This window comes from Monoraphidium neglectum (assembly GCF_000611645.1).
Source record: "Monoraphidium neglectum strain SAG 48.87 unplaced genomic scaffold scaffold00432, whole genome shotgun sequence".
NCBI classification, from domain to species: Eukaryota; Viridiplantae; Chlorophyta; class Chlorophyceae; order Sphaeropleales; family Selenastraceae; genus Monoraphidium; species Monoraphidium neglectum.
Genome location: NW_014013196.1, coordinates 1 through 13,429, shown reverse-complemented (window position 1 = coordinate 13,429; position 13,429 = coordinate 1). Strand labels below are relative to the sequence as shown.

General features: G+C 63.7%; 3 protein-coding genes across 3 annotated transcripts in view; 2 read left to right on the top strand and 1 right to left on the bottom strand.

The window, feature by feature from the left end:
* MNEG_3440 (Actin) overlaps positions 1–1,268 on the bottom strand; it is a gene marked incomplete at both ends in the record, with an annotated part of 2,963 nt that extends 1,695 nt beyond the window's left edge. Inside the window, 4 exons of the mRNA XM_014048082.1 lie at positions 110–175; positions 441–587; positions 1,004–1,099; positions 1,209–1,268. Coding sequence (XP_013903536.1) covers positions 110–175; positions 441–587; positions 1,004–1,099; positions 1,209–1,268 — 369 coding nt within the window. The remainder of the gene's footprint in view (positions 1–109; positions 176–440; positions 588–1,003; positions 1,100–1,208) is intronic.
* A 770-nt stretch (positions 1,269–2,038) lies between these two features.
* On the top strand, positions 2,039–4,907 carry MNEG_3439 (hypothetical protein; the record flags this gene model as incomplete). The annotated part of the gene is made up of 4 exons (XM_014048081.1): positions 2,039–2,749; positions 3,108–3,311; positions 3,562–3,903; positions 4,170–4,907. The coding sequence occupies 4 exons, from the start codon at positions 2,039–2,041 to the stop codon at positions 4,905–4,907; spliced, it is 1,995 nt and encodes a 664-aa protein (XP_013903535.1).
* Positions 4,908–5,801: 894 nt separating this feature from the next.
* MNEG_3438 (Importin-7) lies at positions 5,802–12,800 on the top strand (the record flags this gene model as incomplete). Its single annotated transcript, XM_014048080.1, has 15 exons — positions 5,802–5,891; positions 6,084–6,219; positions 6,511–6,580; positions 6,851–6,968; positions 7,200–7,271; positions 7,485–7,625; positions 7,827–7,937; positions 8,204–8,359; positions 8,630–8,884; positions 9,234–9,963; positions 10,228–10,364; positions 10,610–10,834; positions 11,284–11,808; positions 12,166–12,419; positions 12,794–12,800. 15 exons carry the CDS (start codon positions 5,802–5,804, stop codon positions 12,798–12,800), a joined length of 3,027 nt encoding a protein of 1,008 aa, XP_013903534.1.
* Between the last annotated feature and the right edge of the window lie 629 nt (positions 12,801–13,429).

Sequence of the window (13,429 nt, the reverse complement as noted above, 5' to 3'; positions counted from 1 at the left end):
GGGGGGGGGGCAGTGCAGGTGCGTGTGCACGCATGGGGAGGAAAGGGGGTGCATGCAAGTTCGAATTGCGACACGGCAACATGCATACAGCACTCAAGTTTACCCCCACCTGAGTCATCTTCTCGCGGTTGGCCTTGGGGTTGAGGGGCGCCTCGGTCAGCAGCACCGGGTGCTCCTGCAGCGTACGCGCAGGGCAGCAGTGTTCCCAGGTCAGGCCAAGAAGGACCTCAGGACGCGTTCGCATGTCTCTGCATACACCCTTTGCCTGTTGGCCTGGCAGTGGTGGGTCTTGACACACAGGCAGCCTGATCGCGCTCGTTGTCCTGCCGAGCTCACAGCCGGCCGCTGCCGCGCCCGCTGCTGCCGCCTCAGCTGCCAGCGGCCCGTGCTGCTGCTGCTGCCCCTGTAGTTTTCACCGACTGACACCAGGATGTGCGCACCTCGGGCGCCACGCGCAGCTCGTTGTAGAATGTGTGGTGCCAGATCTTCTCCATGTCGTCCCAGTTGGTGACAATGCCGTGCTCGATGGGGTAGCGCAGCGACAGGATACCCCTCTTGGACTGCGCCTCGTCACCCACGTACGAATCCTGCAGCCGGCCGTCGATGCGGACGTCAAATGCATCAGTTCACAGCCGCTGTTCATCCTGCGGCCCTCCAGCCCGTAAAACCCCACATCCATGAACCAGGCCAGGCGTGCCCGTGCGCCGCCAATGACCAGCAGTAACACAGGCCACTGCCTCGCGAGCGCGAACCCAGGACGGGGTGCGCGTGGCGAATCAGCCACCCCTTCGTCCATAGGGCATGCTATGGAAGGCGCTGCTGCCCTGCGCAGGCACGAAAGGCTGCCGAGGGGGTGGGGGTGCGGGTGCTGCAGCAGCGCCACCACCCCCCTGCACACCTCATGCATGCCCGGCAACTTGCGGCGATCGATGGCCTGAGCGCCTAGAACGTATCAAAAACGACCGTCTTGGCTACAACCGGAAGAAAACATCCCGTTGCTCACCTTCTGGCCCATGCCGACCATCACGCCCGTGTGCCGCGGCCGGCCCACGATGCTGGGGAACACGGCCCTGGGAGCATCGTCCCCGGCAAACCCGGCCTGCGTGCGGGGTGGCAAGCGTGGCTCGATCGCCGGCTAGCTCGCTGCACACAAGACCTCGCCAGCTGGGCACCAATGGCCTGCTTCCCGGCTCCCCCGTGGGCCTCACCTTCACCATGCCGGATCCATTGTCGCAGACAAGAGCGCTGACCTGACCGTCATCATCCATGGCTGCCACGATCTGCTGTTGGTGCAGCAGGGGGGGCCGTTGGGTTGAGGGGGGCGATGAGGCCCGGCCGTATGACCCTTGATCGGCGTCTAAAGTTTTATGGGATTATCACACAATCCTCAAGGCTTGAAGCAACCCCGCTGGAAGAAACGCTGCGCACAAAGATCATCACCTGTGGGTTCCTTTGGGGTTGCACGGACGCGTTCAGCTGATGGATGTCAGACACACCTTGTGGCTGCAGGCGGACGGGGCGTCCAGCCTTCTACACCGTCACAAGGAACGAGAAAAGGAGGAGAAGCCGAGCCGCAGCTGCAGCAGTTCTCCGAGGCGCTTGCTGATTATTCGGTGAAAAATGCGTCAGTTTACATATATGCATTTTTCTGAACTGCACTGGGATTCACACAGAGCCGCCGCACGAGCTTTTGCAACGAGGCACACACCACTCAGAGTGCTTCGAGGCCCACGCAGTGGAGTACGCCATTCTCCGTCGCATCGCGTGTTTAATCGCGCACTGTATAGGTAGATACAGGGAACTCTAAGAGCCCCGATATATGGTGCCTCAAAGGTGCGGCGTCTGCCGCCGCCGACGCCACCACCGCCATCGCTGCGTTTGCACCAGTCCAGCGCAGAGCGCTGCCACCTAAACGACCATCTGAGCCGCTTCAGAAGTGGCCTCAATAAGCTGCGTAGTAGTATGGTTGCCCACGGCACTCCCCTCTTTGCGCTCGGCGGCGTTGATTTGCTGCAGGGTGCTGAGCGATGGCGGCAGGATGACCAAGGGCGGGCCAGGCAGCACGCTGGCGAGCAGCGTCCACCCGGCGAGGTTGTTGCGGCGGGCGGTGCGCGCCACTGCCGCAGCGCCGCCCGTAGGCAAGGCTAGCAGGTCTAGCAGCCGCTCCAACGCGCCTATCGAGTCTGCTGGCGGGTGGGGCGTTGAGGTGCCAGGCGAAGCGGCGCCTGGCCCACAGCAGCGGCAGGGGCAGCAGAAGCAGCAGCAGCAGCAGCAGCAGCAGCAGCAGCAGCAGCAGCAGCAGCAGCAGCAGCAGCAGCAGCAGCAGCAGCAGCAGCAGCAGCAGCAGCGGGTGGCTGAGATGGCTGCTGCAGGCACACCCGCGGGCAACGCCGGCATAATGAAACGGCGCAGCAAGCGGCAATCCACACCGTTTGTGTCGCTGACCAGCCCTGAGGCACAAATGGGCCTGGCGATGCTGGGAGAGTCCCTGGCAGCTTCTGCGGCGGCAGGCCCCGACGGGCAGCTGCAACAACAACAGGGACAACAGGCAGGCGCCTCCATCAGCGACGCCAAGGCGGCGCTGCTATCGGCGGGGCCAGGCGGCAAGCGGCGTGGCAAGCTGCCAGGCGTCGAGGCACGCCCGCGGGGCGCCGGCGGGGCCGCAGCGGTGGCAGCGGCGGAGGAGGACGACGTTGATGAGCTCGGGGGCGTGCCGGCGTTCCAGCTGACGTTTGGGGCGGAGGGCACGGTGCGTGCGAGAGTGATGCTGCAGGCTGCGGCTGGAAGCTGATGATGCTGTGGGCCAGGGGGACGAGCGCACTGTCTGGGTATGCAGAGCGCCAGCCTGGGCAGCAGCCTTTGACATGCTTCAGCTGGTTCGCTATGCGCGTCATTCAGTTGTGTGTGCTGTTGTTCACAGATGCAAGAGGCCGTGCCGCTCTCGTCTTTAACAAGAGCACACAACCGGTTGACCAGCACAACAGAGCCCAACTTGGTGACCGTCTCTACGCGTTCACTGGAGTCGTTCTGGCGTGTCACTCGCGCAACCTCATGCTCATGTTTGCCCCTCTTGCCTGGCAATCAACCCTCTCATCTGGGCCGTGCAGGAGATGATTGAGTTTGATTCCCAGGGGCGGCCAAAGGTGAAGGGCGACGACGACGCTGACGAGGACGGCGGCTGGGGCGTGGACGCCGTGGGCGGTGACGTCGACGAATTTGGGGCACTCGGCTGGGATCAGTTCGACGCTATTGGGGCGGAGGGAGGGGACGAGAGCGGCGCCGCTGACGCCGACGATGGCAGCGGCTTGCAGGTGCGGGCCGCAGCGCGTGCCATGGGGCGGCAGGAGCTGGCAGAGAGCTGGCTTGATCTTGAGGCGCCATTCTGCAGTTGTGAGAGCGGTATGGCAGTGCTTGCCAACGCCTGCAGTGGGCTCAATACCACGCTCAACAGCCGCTTACCAGCCCGTGATTGACGGCGGCGTTGCACACCGTGTCGTGCTCGCATGCCGCTTCCCACTTCCCACCCTCCCAGTCCCCACCTTTTCACTCCCCACCCACTAGGCGTTTGAGGCCGACGAGGTGCGCCTGCTGCGCGACATCACAAACGAGGACGACTGGGGCCTCGACGCCCTCGGCCCCGACGCGCGCGGCCTCAGCGGCCGCCCGCGCCGCCCGTCGCTGCTCGCCCAGATCGCGCGGGAGCAGCGCGAGCGCGAGGCCGGCGGCGCGGGCGGCGCGGCGCCCCTCGGCGACGACGCTCTGACGTGGGGCGGGTCTGGCGGCGCGACAGGCATTGACCTGGAGGAGCAGGAGGAGCTGCTGTCGCGCTACTTCCGGCCGCACGAGGTGCAGCGGTACATGGCGGTGCAGCGGGAGATCGACGCAAACTACGCAGCCATGAAGGTGCGCCCGCATCCCTGTGCGGGGGCTGCTGGGGCTGGGGTCTTGCCCTGAGCCACTGGTAGTTTATCGGACAGGTGCAAGACAGAACTCAGTTTCGTTGCTTGCGCGCAGGTCTTCAGCAAACCACGCCCCCTGGTGGGCGCTGCATCGGTTGAGGGATTGGCAACCCTCATGATCCGCTCGCCCTTCCCTGCTGATACCTCCTCCATGCTGACGCAACCTCCCTGCTGACGCCCCGCCCCTCTCTGCCACCTCGAATCAAACAGGCGCGCTCTGTCGGCGTGGGGACCACCGAGCGCCGCCTGCACCAGCAGCTCAAGATCATCTCGGGCTCCGCCGCCGGCCGCCGCCTTATCTCCGCACGCGGCGCGCAAACGCGGCCAATGATGGAGAAGGTGCGCGCCGCCATATTCGACATGGTTCAGGCGCAGGCTGGCAGCGTCGGCGGCCTGCCGCCCGGCTGCCGGTGGCTCGACCTGTTTGCGGGCACCGGCAGCGTTGGGCTCGAGGCGATGAGCCGCGGCGCGGGCGAGGCGCACTTTGTGGAGCTCGACCCCTGGGTGCACCGCCGCGTCCTCGGGAAGAACATAGCAGCCTGCGGCTTCAGCCGCCAGTCCACCTGCCACACGTCCAAGGCGGAGGACTTCCTGCGGCGCGCCGCGGCCGCGCCCCGCTTTGCGGGTGGGCCGTTTGATTTCGTGAGCGTGTGCCCGCCATACCTGCTGGTGTCCTACCCCGAGCTGTACGACCTGCTGGAGGCCTCTGGGCTAATCCACGCCGGCAGCATTGTGTTTGTGGAGTACCCCAAGCAGCTGTCCGAGCACGTGCGCCCGACGCTGGGGCCGCTGACCAAGGTGCGGGACCGCAAATACGGGCGCACCTGGATCGCGGTGTACGCGCCCGAGGAGGGCGGCGCCGTCGGCGGCGGCGGCAGCAGCGGCGAGGGTGTTGGCACTGGTGGCAGTGGGGGCCTGGACGCGATAGGGGCCGAGTGGGGCCTCTGAGCAGCCCGGGTTGAGGTGTTGATGTCAAGTCCACCGCTTGATTGGCAGGGCAGCTGGGGCTGGGGTCATGTGCGTTTTTGTGGTGGGTGTGCCGGCACCAGGCTTGAAGGGATAAGGGCACAGTCTGAGTGAGCGCAGGCCCTGCAAGATGTGTTTGACGCAGCGTCGGTGAAAGCTGGATTGTGGTGCTGGCTGCCACTGCGCTCGATGTGACTTGTGCAGAGCCAGAGCCCAACAGGGGCACCTCTCTTCGCAAAAAGCAGTGCTCTCAATTGGGCCGGTAGACCGCAGCAGGGTATGACAGCTGCTGGGTGACGGACTGGCCATGCACTGAGGCCCCTGCGCAAGTGGTAGCTGCAATGACAGGCTCCTATCCCTGTCTTGCTCAAGGTTGTCCACCAGGATGTCACGTGCCTCCAAGGGCCATTGCGCCTTTTTGCAGCCTCCCACATGCAGGCTCCCACAGTCAAATGCAGGTAGCCTACCCTAGTGTATTGGAGTACGCGCAACTGGCATGTACCACAGCTACTCAAAATTATTGAAAACTTAACAACGGTGGTTCTTGATATGGCAGGGCACAGTTTCTTCGGCACAGTTCATTAGTCTACATGCTCAACGCTGGTGACCCATCCCTGGCAGCCCCTTGCTCAATTGACAACGCCGCCGCCGTGGACAAGTCGCGCAGTGGCGGGCTACTAACAAATTTCTGATCACAGCGCTTGCAATCTCTGCCAGGTTTCACGCCACGCGGCACACCGGTCGCATCCCGCCCACCGATCTCATCGCCGCACGACAATTCGCATGCCTTAGTGAAGCTTGTATTAAGCACAAAAAGGTTACAAAGGCGCACCTCCGTTGCGATCTTGGACGGGTGCACTTGTCGAGCTCGCCGCCATGGACATCCCGCAGCTTTGTGGAGTCCTGCAGGGTGCCTTGAGTTCGGAGGAAAGTCAGCGAAAGGCTGCTGAGGCGCTGCTGTTGCAGGTGAGAGTCGGCCGGAGTACTACCGCACCGCAGCCCGCAGCCGTCGTCACTGTGCGCATTTGTACCAGTGCGTGCGCACCTATCCGCCGACCTACCCACCTGCAACGCTGCTGAATCCGTGCACCCAATTTCCTCTGTGCCGTTGGTCCGTTGCACAACCGCGTGCGATGTGTCCTTCGCCGGTACGTGCAGCATGAGGGCGACCAGGGGCAGGTGGTGAGCCTTTTGCGCATCGCGGCAGAGCCGAGCGTGGACCTGGGCATCCGCCACATTGCGGCGATCACCTTCAAGAACACAGTCAAGCGGCACTGGGACCCAGAGAAAGATGGTAGGCGCCGCAGGCTGGGCTCTGTGGGCGGAAGGAAAGGGATGGGTGTGGTTGCAGGAATGCGTGCCAGCCGCAGCGGGGTCAGCCACACTTGCGCCGCTGCCAAGACCAATGCTTGCATGGATGCGAGCGGTTGTTGCAAAACCTGAGTAAGGTTGATGCAGCAGGCCCCTGGCTTCTAAAGTTTGTGAGGCAGCTGTGCTGTACCCGCATCGATCATGCAGCCAGCAGGCTGACCGTCACTCAAACCTTGCGCTCTGCCCGTTTCGGTTCCTCTTTGCCCATCTTCAGGAAAATACTCCCCGCTGGCTGAGGAGGACAAGAGGGTGGTGCGAGAGAATATGCTGGAGGCACTGCTGTGGTGAGGCTCCTTTGGAGGGGGGGGGCGTGGGGCGAGAGGGCTGCTGTTAAATTACAGCAGTTGTGGCTGCTGGAGGCAGGGGAGCTGATTAGGAACGTCTATGTCTTCAAAGTCGCAGCACGCAAGCAAGGAACGGCCTGAACTGGGTTTTTTTGCCGTGATTGGGCGGAGGATCGAGGGCATAGGACGCATCGGCAGCATCTGCAAGCTAGCGCGCTTATGCCCTGCGTTCGCCATCCCTGCCGGCTTGCACAACCCCTCCCTATCCAGGGCGCCGCCGCTGGTGCAGTCTCAGATGGCGGAGGTGTTCAAATCTCTCGTGTACAGTGATTACCCTGACAATTGGCCGGGGTTGCTGGAGGCCGTTTACGGCCACCTCACCAGCCAGGTGCGCGCAGGAAAAGGGGCACTGCAGCTGCGAGGTGCGGTGTTGAATTTTAGCCCCCCGGTGCCATTTACTGTGGCTGCGCTGCATATGACAGGGCCCGGCCCCCAAGTCTCCGCTGCGATGCTTGTTTCATGCGGCTGCAGCTCTTGTAATGAAGCACTAGGGCGTACGCCCTTCCCCCCGCCCTGCATGTGCCCGACCCTCGTGTGGACGCCGCCTGCGCCCCGCCAGGACGAGCTGCGTGTCCATGGTGCACTCATGGCGCTGCGCCTGATGGCCCGCAAGTACGAGTTCAGAGATGAGGTGAGCTTTGAGGCGGTGGGGGGCTTCAGAACAGGTGGTCGCCCGTGGGCGGTGGGGCAGTGGGGCCCCACATCAGGGACGGCATTCCCAACGCAAGTCGTCAGGTGAGGCACTGTGTCGCCCTTGCAGCCTGCTGGTGCATGTCAAGTAATGCTGCGTGCCTTGCCTCGCACAAGCCCCCCCTGCCCCATAAACCCCACCCCCCCCCCTCAGGAGGAGCGCGGCCCCCTGGTGCACATCATCAACACCACCTTCCCTGCGCTGCTGCCCATTCTCCACGGCGTGCTGGCCAACCCTGCAGCCGGCGCGGCTGTGGGGCTGACGGCGGCGCACTACACCAAGCTCGTGCTCAAGGTGGGCGGTGCACAATCCGGTGCATGGGGCCGGCATATGCGCACGCCTCTGCGTCGGCACTGCCCCTGGGGAGCGTTGTCATTCGCAGGGCTGCTTTTGTTGGCGCTTCGTTCCCTCAACTGTTGTATGAGCAGGGTTGATCCCGCTCGTATGCACCCTCCACAACGCCGTGTGGCGTCACGCGGCGCCCTCAACCTGCAGATTTTCTGGAGCTGTACCTTTATGGGCATCCCTGACGCGCTGCTGCGCGAAGACCAGTTCAGGGGCTGGATCGCCGGGCTGCACGACATCCTGCGGCGGCCACTGCCTCTGGTGTGTGTGCACATGGCTGCGGGGCGCTTTGGCCCGGTCACAGCGCCGCGTTCGTCCCTCAGGGCAGCTGCTGTCAGCTGGGGTGCTTGGCCGAACGCGTTCCACAGCAGTTGTGCGCCGCTTCCCATTTTTGCAACTGCTTTGTCGCCCGGTGTAGTCGTCAGCCCCCCCAGTTTCCATAAGCCCTTGGCAAGCCTGCTTACCCACCTCCATACCCACATGCTTGCGTATTCCCCTTGTCACGGACACCTGCGCGCACACTGCAGGACCAGGCCCCGGCTGACCCCGAGGACCGCGCCAAGTGGGTGTGGGTCAAGGCTCAGAAGTGGGCGCTGCATGTCGCGTACCGCCTGTTCACGCGCTACGCCAACCCGGGGCGATGCGACAAAGGCAACGACACGGAGTTTGCCAAGCGCTTTGCGGTGGGTGGTTGTAGGGTGTCGCGCTGGGACGGACAGCATGGCACGCGCAGGGGCAGCAGCGCGGATGTCACATGTGACAGCACGAGACGTGCTGCCTTGATGCCACGCCACGCTGCAGGGACAGAGGTTGTTGTGGTGCCCACCTTCAGACCCAGGCACACGCTCTTTCTAGCTGGCCGCCTTGCAAACCCCCACCATCTCACTTCAAACGCTGCGCCCTTCTCTCTCCCTCCTGCCCCCTGCTTGCTGCCCCCCTCCAAACACCGACAGGCCGAGGCGTCCCTGCAGCTGCTGGAGGACGTGCTGGCGCTGCTGCACCCCTTGGCCTCAGGCGGCTGGATGGCGCCGCGCTGCGCCAACCTCTCGCTGCAGTTCGTCACGGCCGCGGTCGAGGAGAGCGCCCCGTACAAGGCGCTCAAGCCGCACGTGGACGGCCTGCTGCTGCACGTGGCGCTGCCCCTGCTGGCCTTCAACGACGAGGACGCGGCGCTGTGGGCAGACGACCCCGCGGAGTTTGTGCGCAAGGTGCGCTTGCAATTGAGACGACACAGTGAGCTAGTCTGCGGTTGATACGCGACAACTGGGAATTGTCGCGAGATTGAGAGACAAGCCAGGGAGGGTGGCTGGGGCTTTGGCAGGTGCTGCGGCACACCTGAATCGTTCCCTTGCAATCCACCTTGTCTCCGCTCCAGCTTGTTAACGTGCAATATCTCACAATCTCGCCCCCCCCCCCCAGCAAATTCCCTCACCTCTCGTGACACCACGCCTCCGTTGTCTTCATACAGGAGAAACTCTCTCTCTTTCTCTTCCTCAATCAACCGGCAGGTCCCAACTGACACCCGCCCCCCCAACCGCACCCCCCCCCCGGCTGTAGGGCTATGACATCCTGGAGGACATGTACAGCCCCCGCACCGCCGCCCAGAACCTGCTGGTCAACATATCACAGAAGAAGCGCAAGGCCCACCTGCCGCAGCTCATGGCCCACATCGCCGGCGTGCTCGCCGCTCACGACGCCGCCGCGCGCGTGGGCGCCGTCCCGCTCGATGTTGCGCGCCGCATGGACGGCGCCCTGCTGGCGATCGGCACGTGCGCCGACACGCTCAAGCACAAGGCCCCCTACAAGGCCAACGTCGAGGCCATGCTCGTCCAGTTTGTGGCGCCCTGCTTCGACTCGCCCCACGGCCACCTGCGCGCCAAGGCCTGCTGGGTCGCCAAGGAGTTTGCGGACTTCCCGTTCTCCGGCGGCGCCGGCGACGCCGGCAGGGGCCCGCAGTTCTGCGGCCTGTTCGAGCGCATCATGCGCGCCCTGGGCGACCCCGACCTGCCGGTCCGCGTGGACGCGGTGGTCGCGCTGCGCGGCTTTGTGGACGAGCTGGCCGACCTGGACATGCTGAAGCCCGTGCTGCCCGCACTGCTGGACAGCGTGTTTGGCTTGATGGCGCAGATCGACAACGAGGACCTGGTGTTCACGCTGGAGGGCATCGTGGAGAAGTTTGGCAGCGACATCGCGCCCTACGCGGCCAGCCTGGCGCAGAACCTGGCGGCGGCGTTCTGGAAGTATGTGGAGGTGCAGGAGGATGAGGGCGAGGAAGACGCGGACACGGGTGCGCCTGGTGCTCCGCGGGGCTGCTGGAGGGCGGATTCGGTTGGAGCGGCGGTTTCGCAGTTGGGATCGGGCGGCTGGATGGTGGGCATCAGGTGGCAGAGGGGCGGCTGGACACTGCAAGTGTGATGTCAGCCAGTGTGCAATGCCCTATGGTAGAACCCAACTCATAGCGGATCTTTGGTTGGTTGCCCCTGTGCGTCGCGCCAGCATCCAAGCTGACCTCTTCCTCCCCACCCCGACCAATCTTGCCCACTATGCGCAGCTGCTATGGCTGCCTTTGGTTGCATCCGCACCATCAACGCGCTCCTGGACAGCATCTCAACGCTCACTGACCTGCTGCCGTCCCTGGAGGATGCCCTGTTCCCGATCATGTACGAAATGACGTCAACACGCGGCCAGGTAGGGGAGGGCCCATGGACGAGGGGTATATGCAAATCGGTCTGGGGCGACATTCATCCACTTGTATACAATCATGTGCTGTATGGCGGTTGTGAACGGCCTGCAGCCTCTCGCACCTTAGAATGTTTAGGCGACGTTGTTGCAGCAACAGTTTGTGCGTTTCAACAGGCGGTTTCCATCACTCCAAATGGCCCCCAACTCCACCAACCAACCTGCCCTGCTGCCCCCCCCCTCCACCCTGCCAGGACGTGTTTGAGGAGGTGATGGACATGGCCTCCTACTTCACATACTTCATGGACCCAATCAGCCCCCGCATGTGGACGCTGTGGCCGCGCATTCACGGCTGCCTCTTGGAGTGGGCAGTGGACTATTGGGACAACATCCTGCCGCCGCTAGACAACCTCATCAGCCGCGACACGGCCACCTTCCTTGGCAGCACCAGCCCCAACTTCCAGGAGTCGGTGTTCCAGGTGGGGTGCCTTGAAAGGCAGGGGCGTGTGTGAGCTTTCAGTGGGGCGGCCCGCAACCTGACGGAGCCACCGGTCGCGTCGAGTGGGGTGATTTAGGTTGATTGTTTGATCGGCAAGTGACGTGGCTTTGCAGGTTGTTTCATGGCTGGTTGAGGGGGTGGGCGGACTTTGGGAGTGTGCTGGCGCTGCTGGGTAGCAAGTGGCAGCTGAAGACTCATGTCAGCCAGGTCTCGCTGGTCTCAACCTCTCCTGTTGGAACCCCTGCCACTTGGCCATCTCCCATTCTGCAACAGCTTGCTTCTCTTGTTGACAGTTTGCACCACCCACCCTGACTCCGTTCGCAGAACCGGCCTGGCCAGCCCCCGACTCACCCCACATCTCCTCCACTTCGCCGACTCTCTGCCTTGCCCTTCCCGGCCGACGTTTCTTTCTTCCTTTTGCCCCTACAGATGGTCACCCACTCCTTGACTGGCGATTTCAGTGACATCGACGTGGTGGCCGCCCCCAAACTAATGGAGGTCGTCCTGGCCCACTGCCCTGGCGCCGTTGACCGCTGGGTGGAGCCCTACGTCACCCTCGCCTGGCAGCGCCTGCAGCGCGCCACGCGGCGGCCGCTGAAGGACCAGCTCGTCGTGCTCGTGGCTGTGGCGCTGCACTACAACGCCAGCCTCACGCTCGCGGCCCTGCACCGCAGCGGCGCAGCCACGCAGCTAATGGCCGGCTGGTCGGAGATGATCGCGGCACGGCGCCCGAGCGGGCGCAAGCCAGCGCACTTCCGGCAGCAGCGGTTGAAGAAGCTGGCGTCTCTGGGGCTGGTGGCGCTGCTGCGTGCGCCGGACGACGCGCTGGGGGCGCCGCTGGTGGCGGGGCTGCCGCAGGTCCTGCGCGGCGCGCTGCAGCTGCTGGGCGACCTGCACGCGCAGCAGGGCGAGGCAGCAGCGGCTTTGGCGGAGGGCAGCGGCTCCGACGAAGAGGTGCGTGCACGCATTCTAGGGCATGGATGTGATGACTAGCGCAGCTGATGTGAGATGGAGCGGGGTCACTGGCGTGGTTGAGGACAGTTGCTGCAGTGGTAATGGGTGAGGGGTGGGGGCGAGGGTGAGAGGGAATCGAGTGTCAAAGGGGCAGTTGGCCCGTGGGGTAAAATTCGCCAACAACGTACGCTCCCTTGTTATGCCATGTTTGCCAAACATCAATTTCATGGTTCTTAGGTCAGCGCACTCTCCTGCCATGTCATGCGTATACGCCCCCTTATCTTCCCCCTTCCCTTCAAGCACACCCCCTTCCACAAGACGCCGTTGCTCTCAAAACAACACTGCCTGCTGCCCCAGGGCGACGGCGACGGCGAGGACGAGGAGGACAGCGAGGCCCCCCTTGAGGCCGAGGACGATCAGTACCTGAAGAAGCTGCAGAGGGCAGCCCGCGACATCCTGGGCGGCGGCGACGGGGGCGAAGAGGATGATGACGATGGCGAGGACGACTGGAGCGACGAGGAGGAGGCATGCAGCACACCGCTGGAGGAGCTGGAGCCGTACGGGCACCTCGTGGAGGCAGTTGCAGGGCTGCAGGTCGCCATGCCAGCGCGGTACGCAGCAGTCGTGGCTGGCGCGGATGCGGGGGTGCAGGAGGGTTTGAGAGCCCTGCATGCGCACGCAGAGAGCGAAAGGCAGCGCAGGCAGTAGCAACGGCAGCAGCAAGTTTGAGGTGGTGCAATCACACCATTGGTGTGTCTCTCGTGCGACTATGTCAGCATCGTGAGCATGTTGAGTGTGCTGTGCCTGCCCTCATGACTAGATGGGAGCCCAACTTGCTGAAAGAGCAAGACATACAACATGTGTGTGCTGCTGCACTCGCACGCCACTGCCCGGCAGCTGCCTTGGCCTCAGCCGGCCAAAAGCACGGCAAGGCCTGCGCCGCGCCACGAGTGGGCTTTCCGCTCCTCAACGCCACGACCCGCAGCTTGTAACAGCCAGGTTCCGATTGGCCAGGGCCGTCACGGCCAGCCGAGCGAGGACTGCCCCTCACAATCAGCGTTGGTACCCCTGTAGGAACAGGGCGTTTGTTTCTTGCGTTTGACTGCTGTGCTATGTGTTCATTACAGAACATCAGATGCAGAGGATGTGGCCAGTACGGCGATCACGGATCTGGCAGACACACAATTACCAGGCAGGGCTGCGGCCGCTGGAAACCCTGAGAAACCGCCATCATCCAAGCCACAACGCCGCAACTTTTCTCCCAACCTCAAAGTCTTTTGGGGCAGAGGGGGGGAGCCCGGCATCACGCGCAACAGCGGGGACCCATGCAAAATACGCAAGCGATCAAAGCAGGACATGGGGCGCGCCAACCCGCAGAATACAAACGGCCACTGCGACCGTGAGGCAGGGGCGCGCACCACCCATCCATCCAGAGAACCCTGGCCAATTGAGAACAGGGTGGGCCTCACACAAGGGCCTCGTTGCCCCGCTGCTAGAGGCAAGGTCTTGAAATACATGCACTCCAACGCCCGCACGGCAGGCCCAGGCCCCAAGACGGCCTGCTGAGCGAGTGCACTCCGGCCCCTGAAGGTTCAGATGAGGAGAGAAAAGCAACATCATT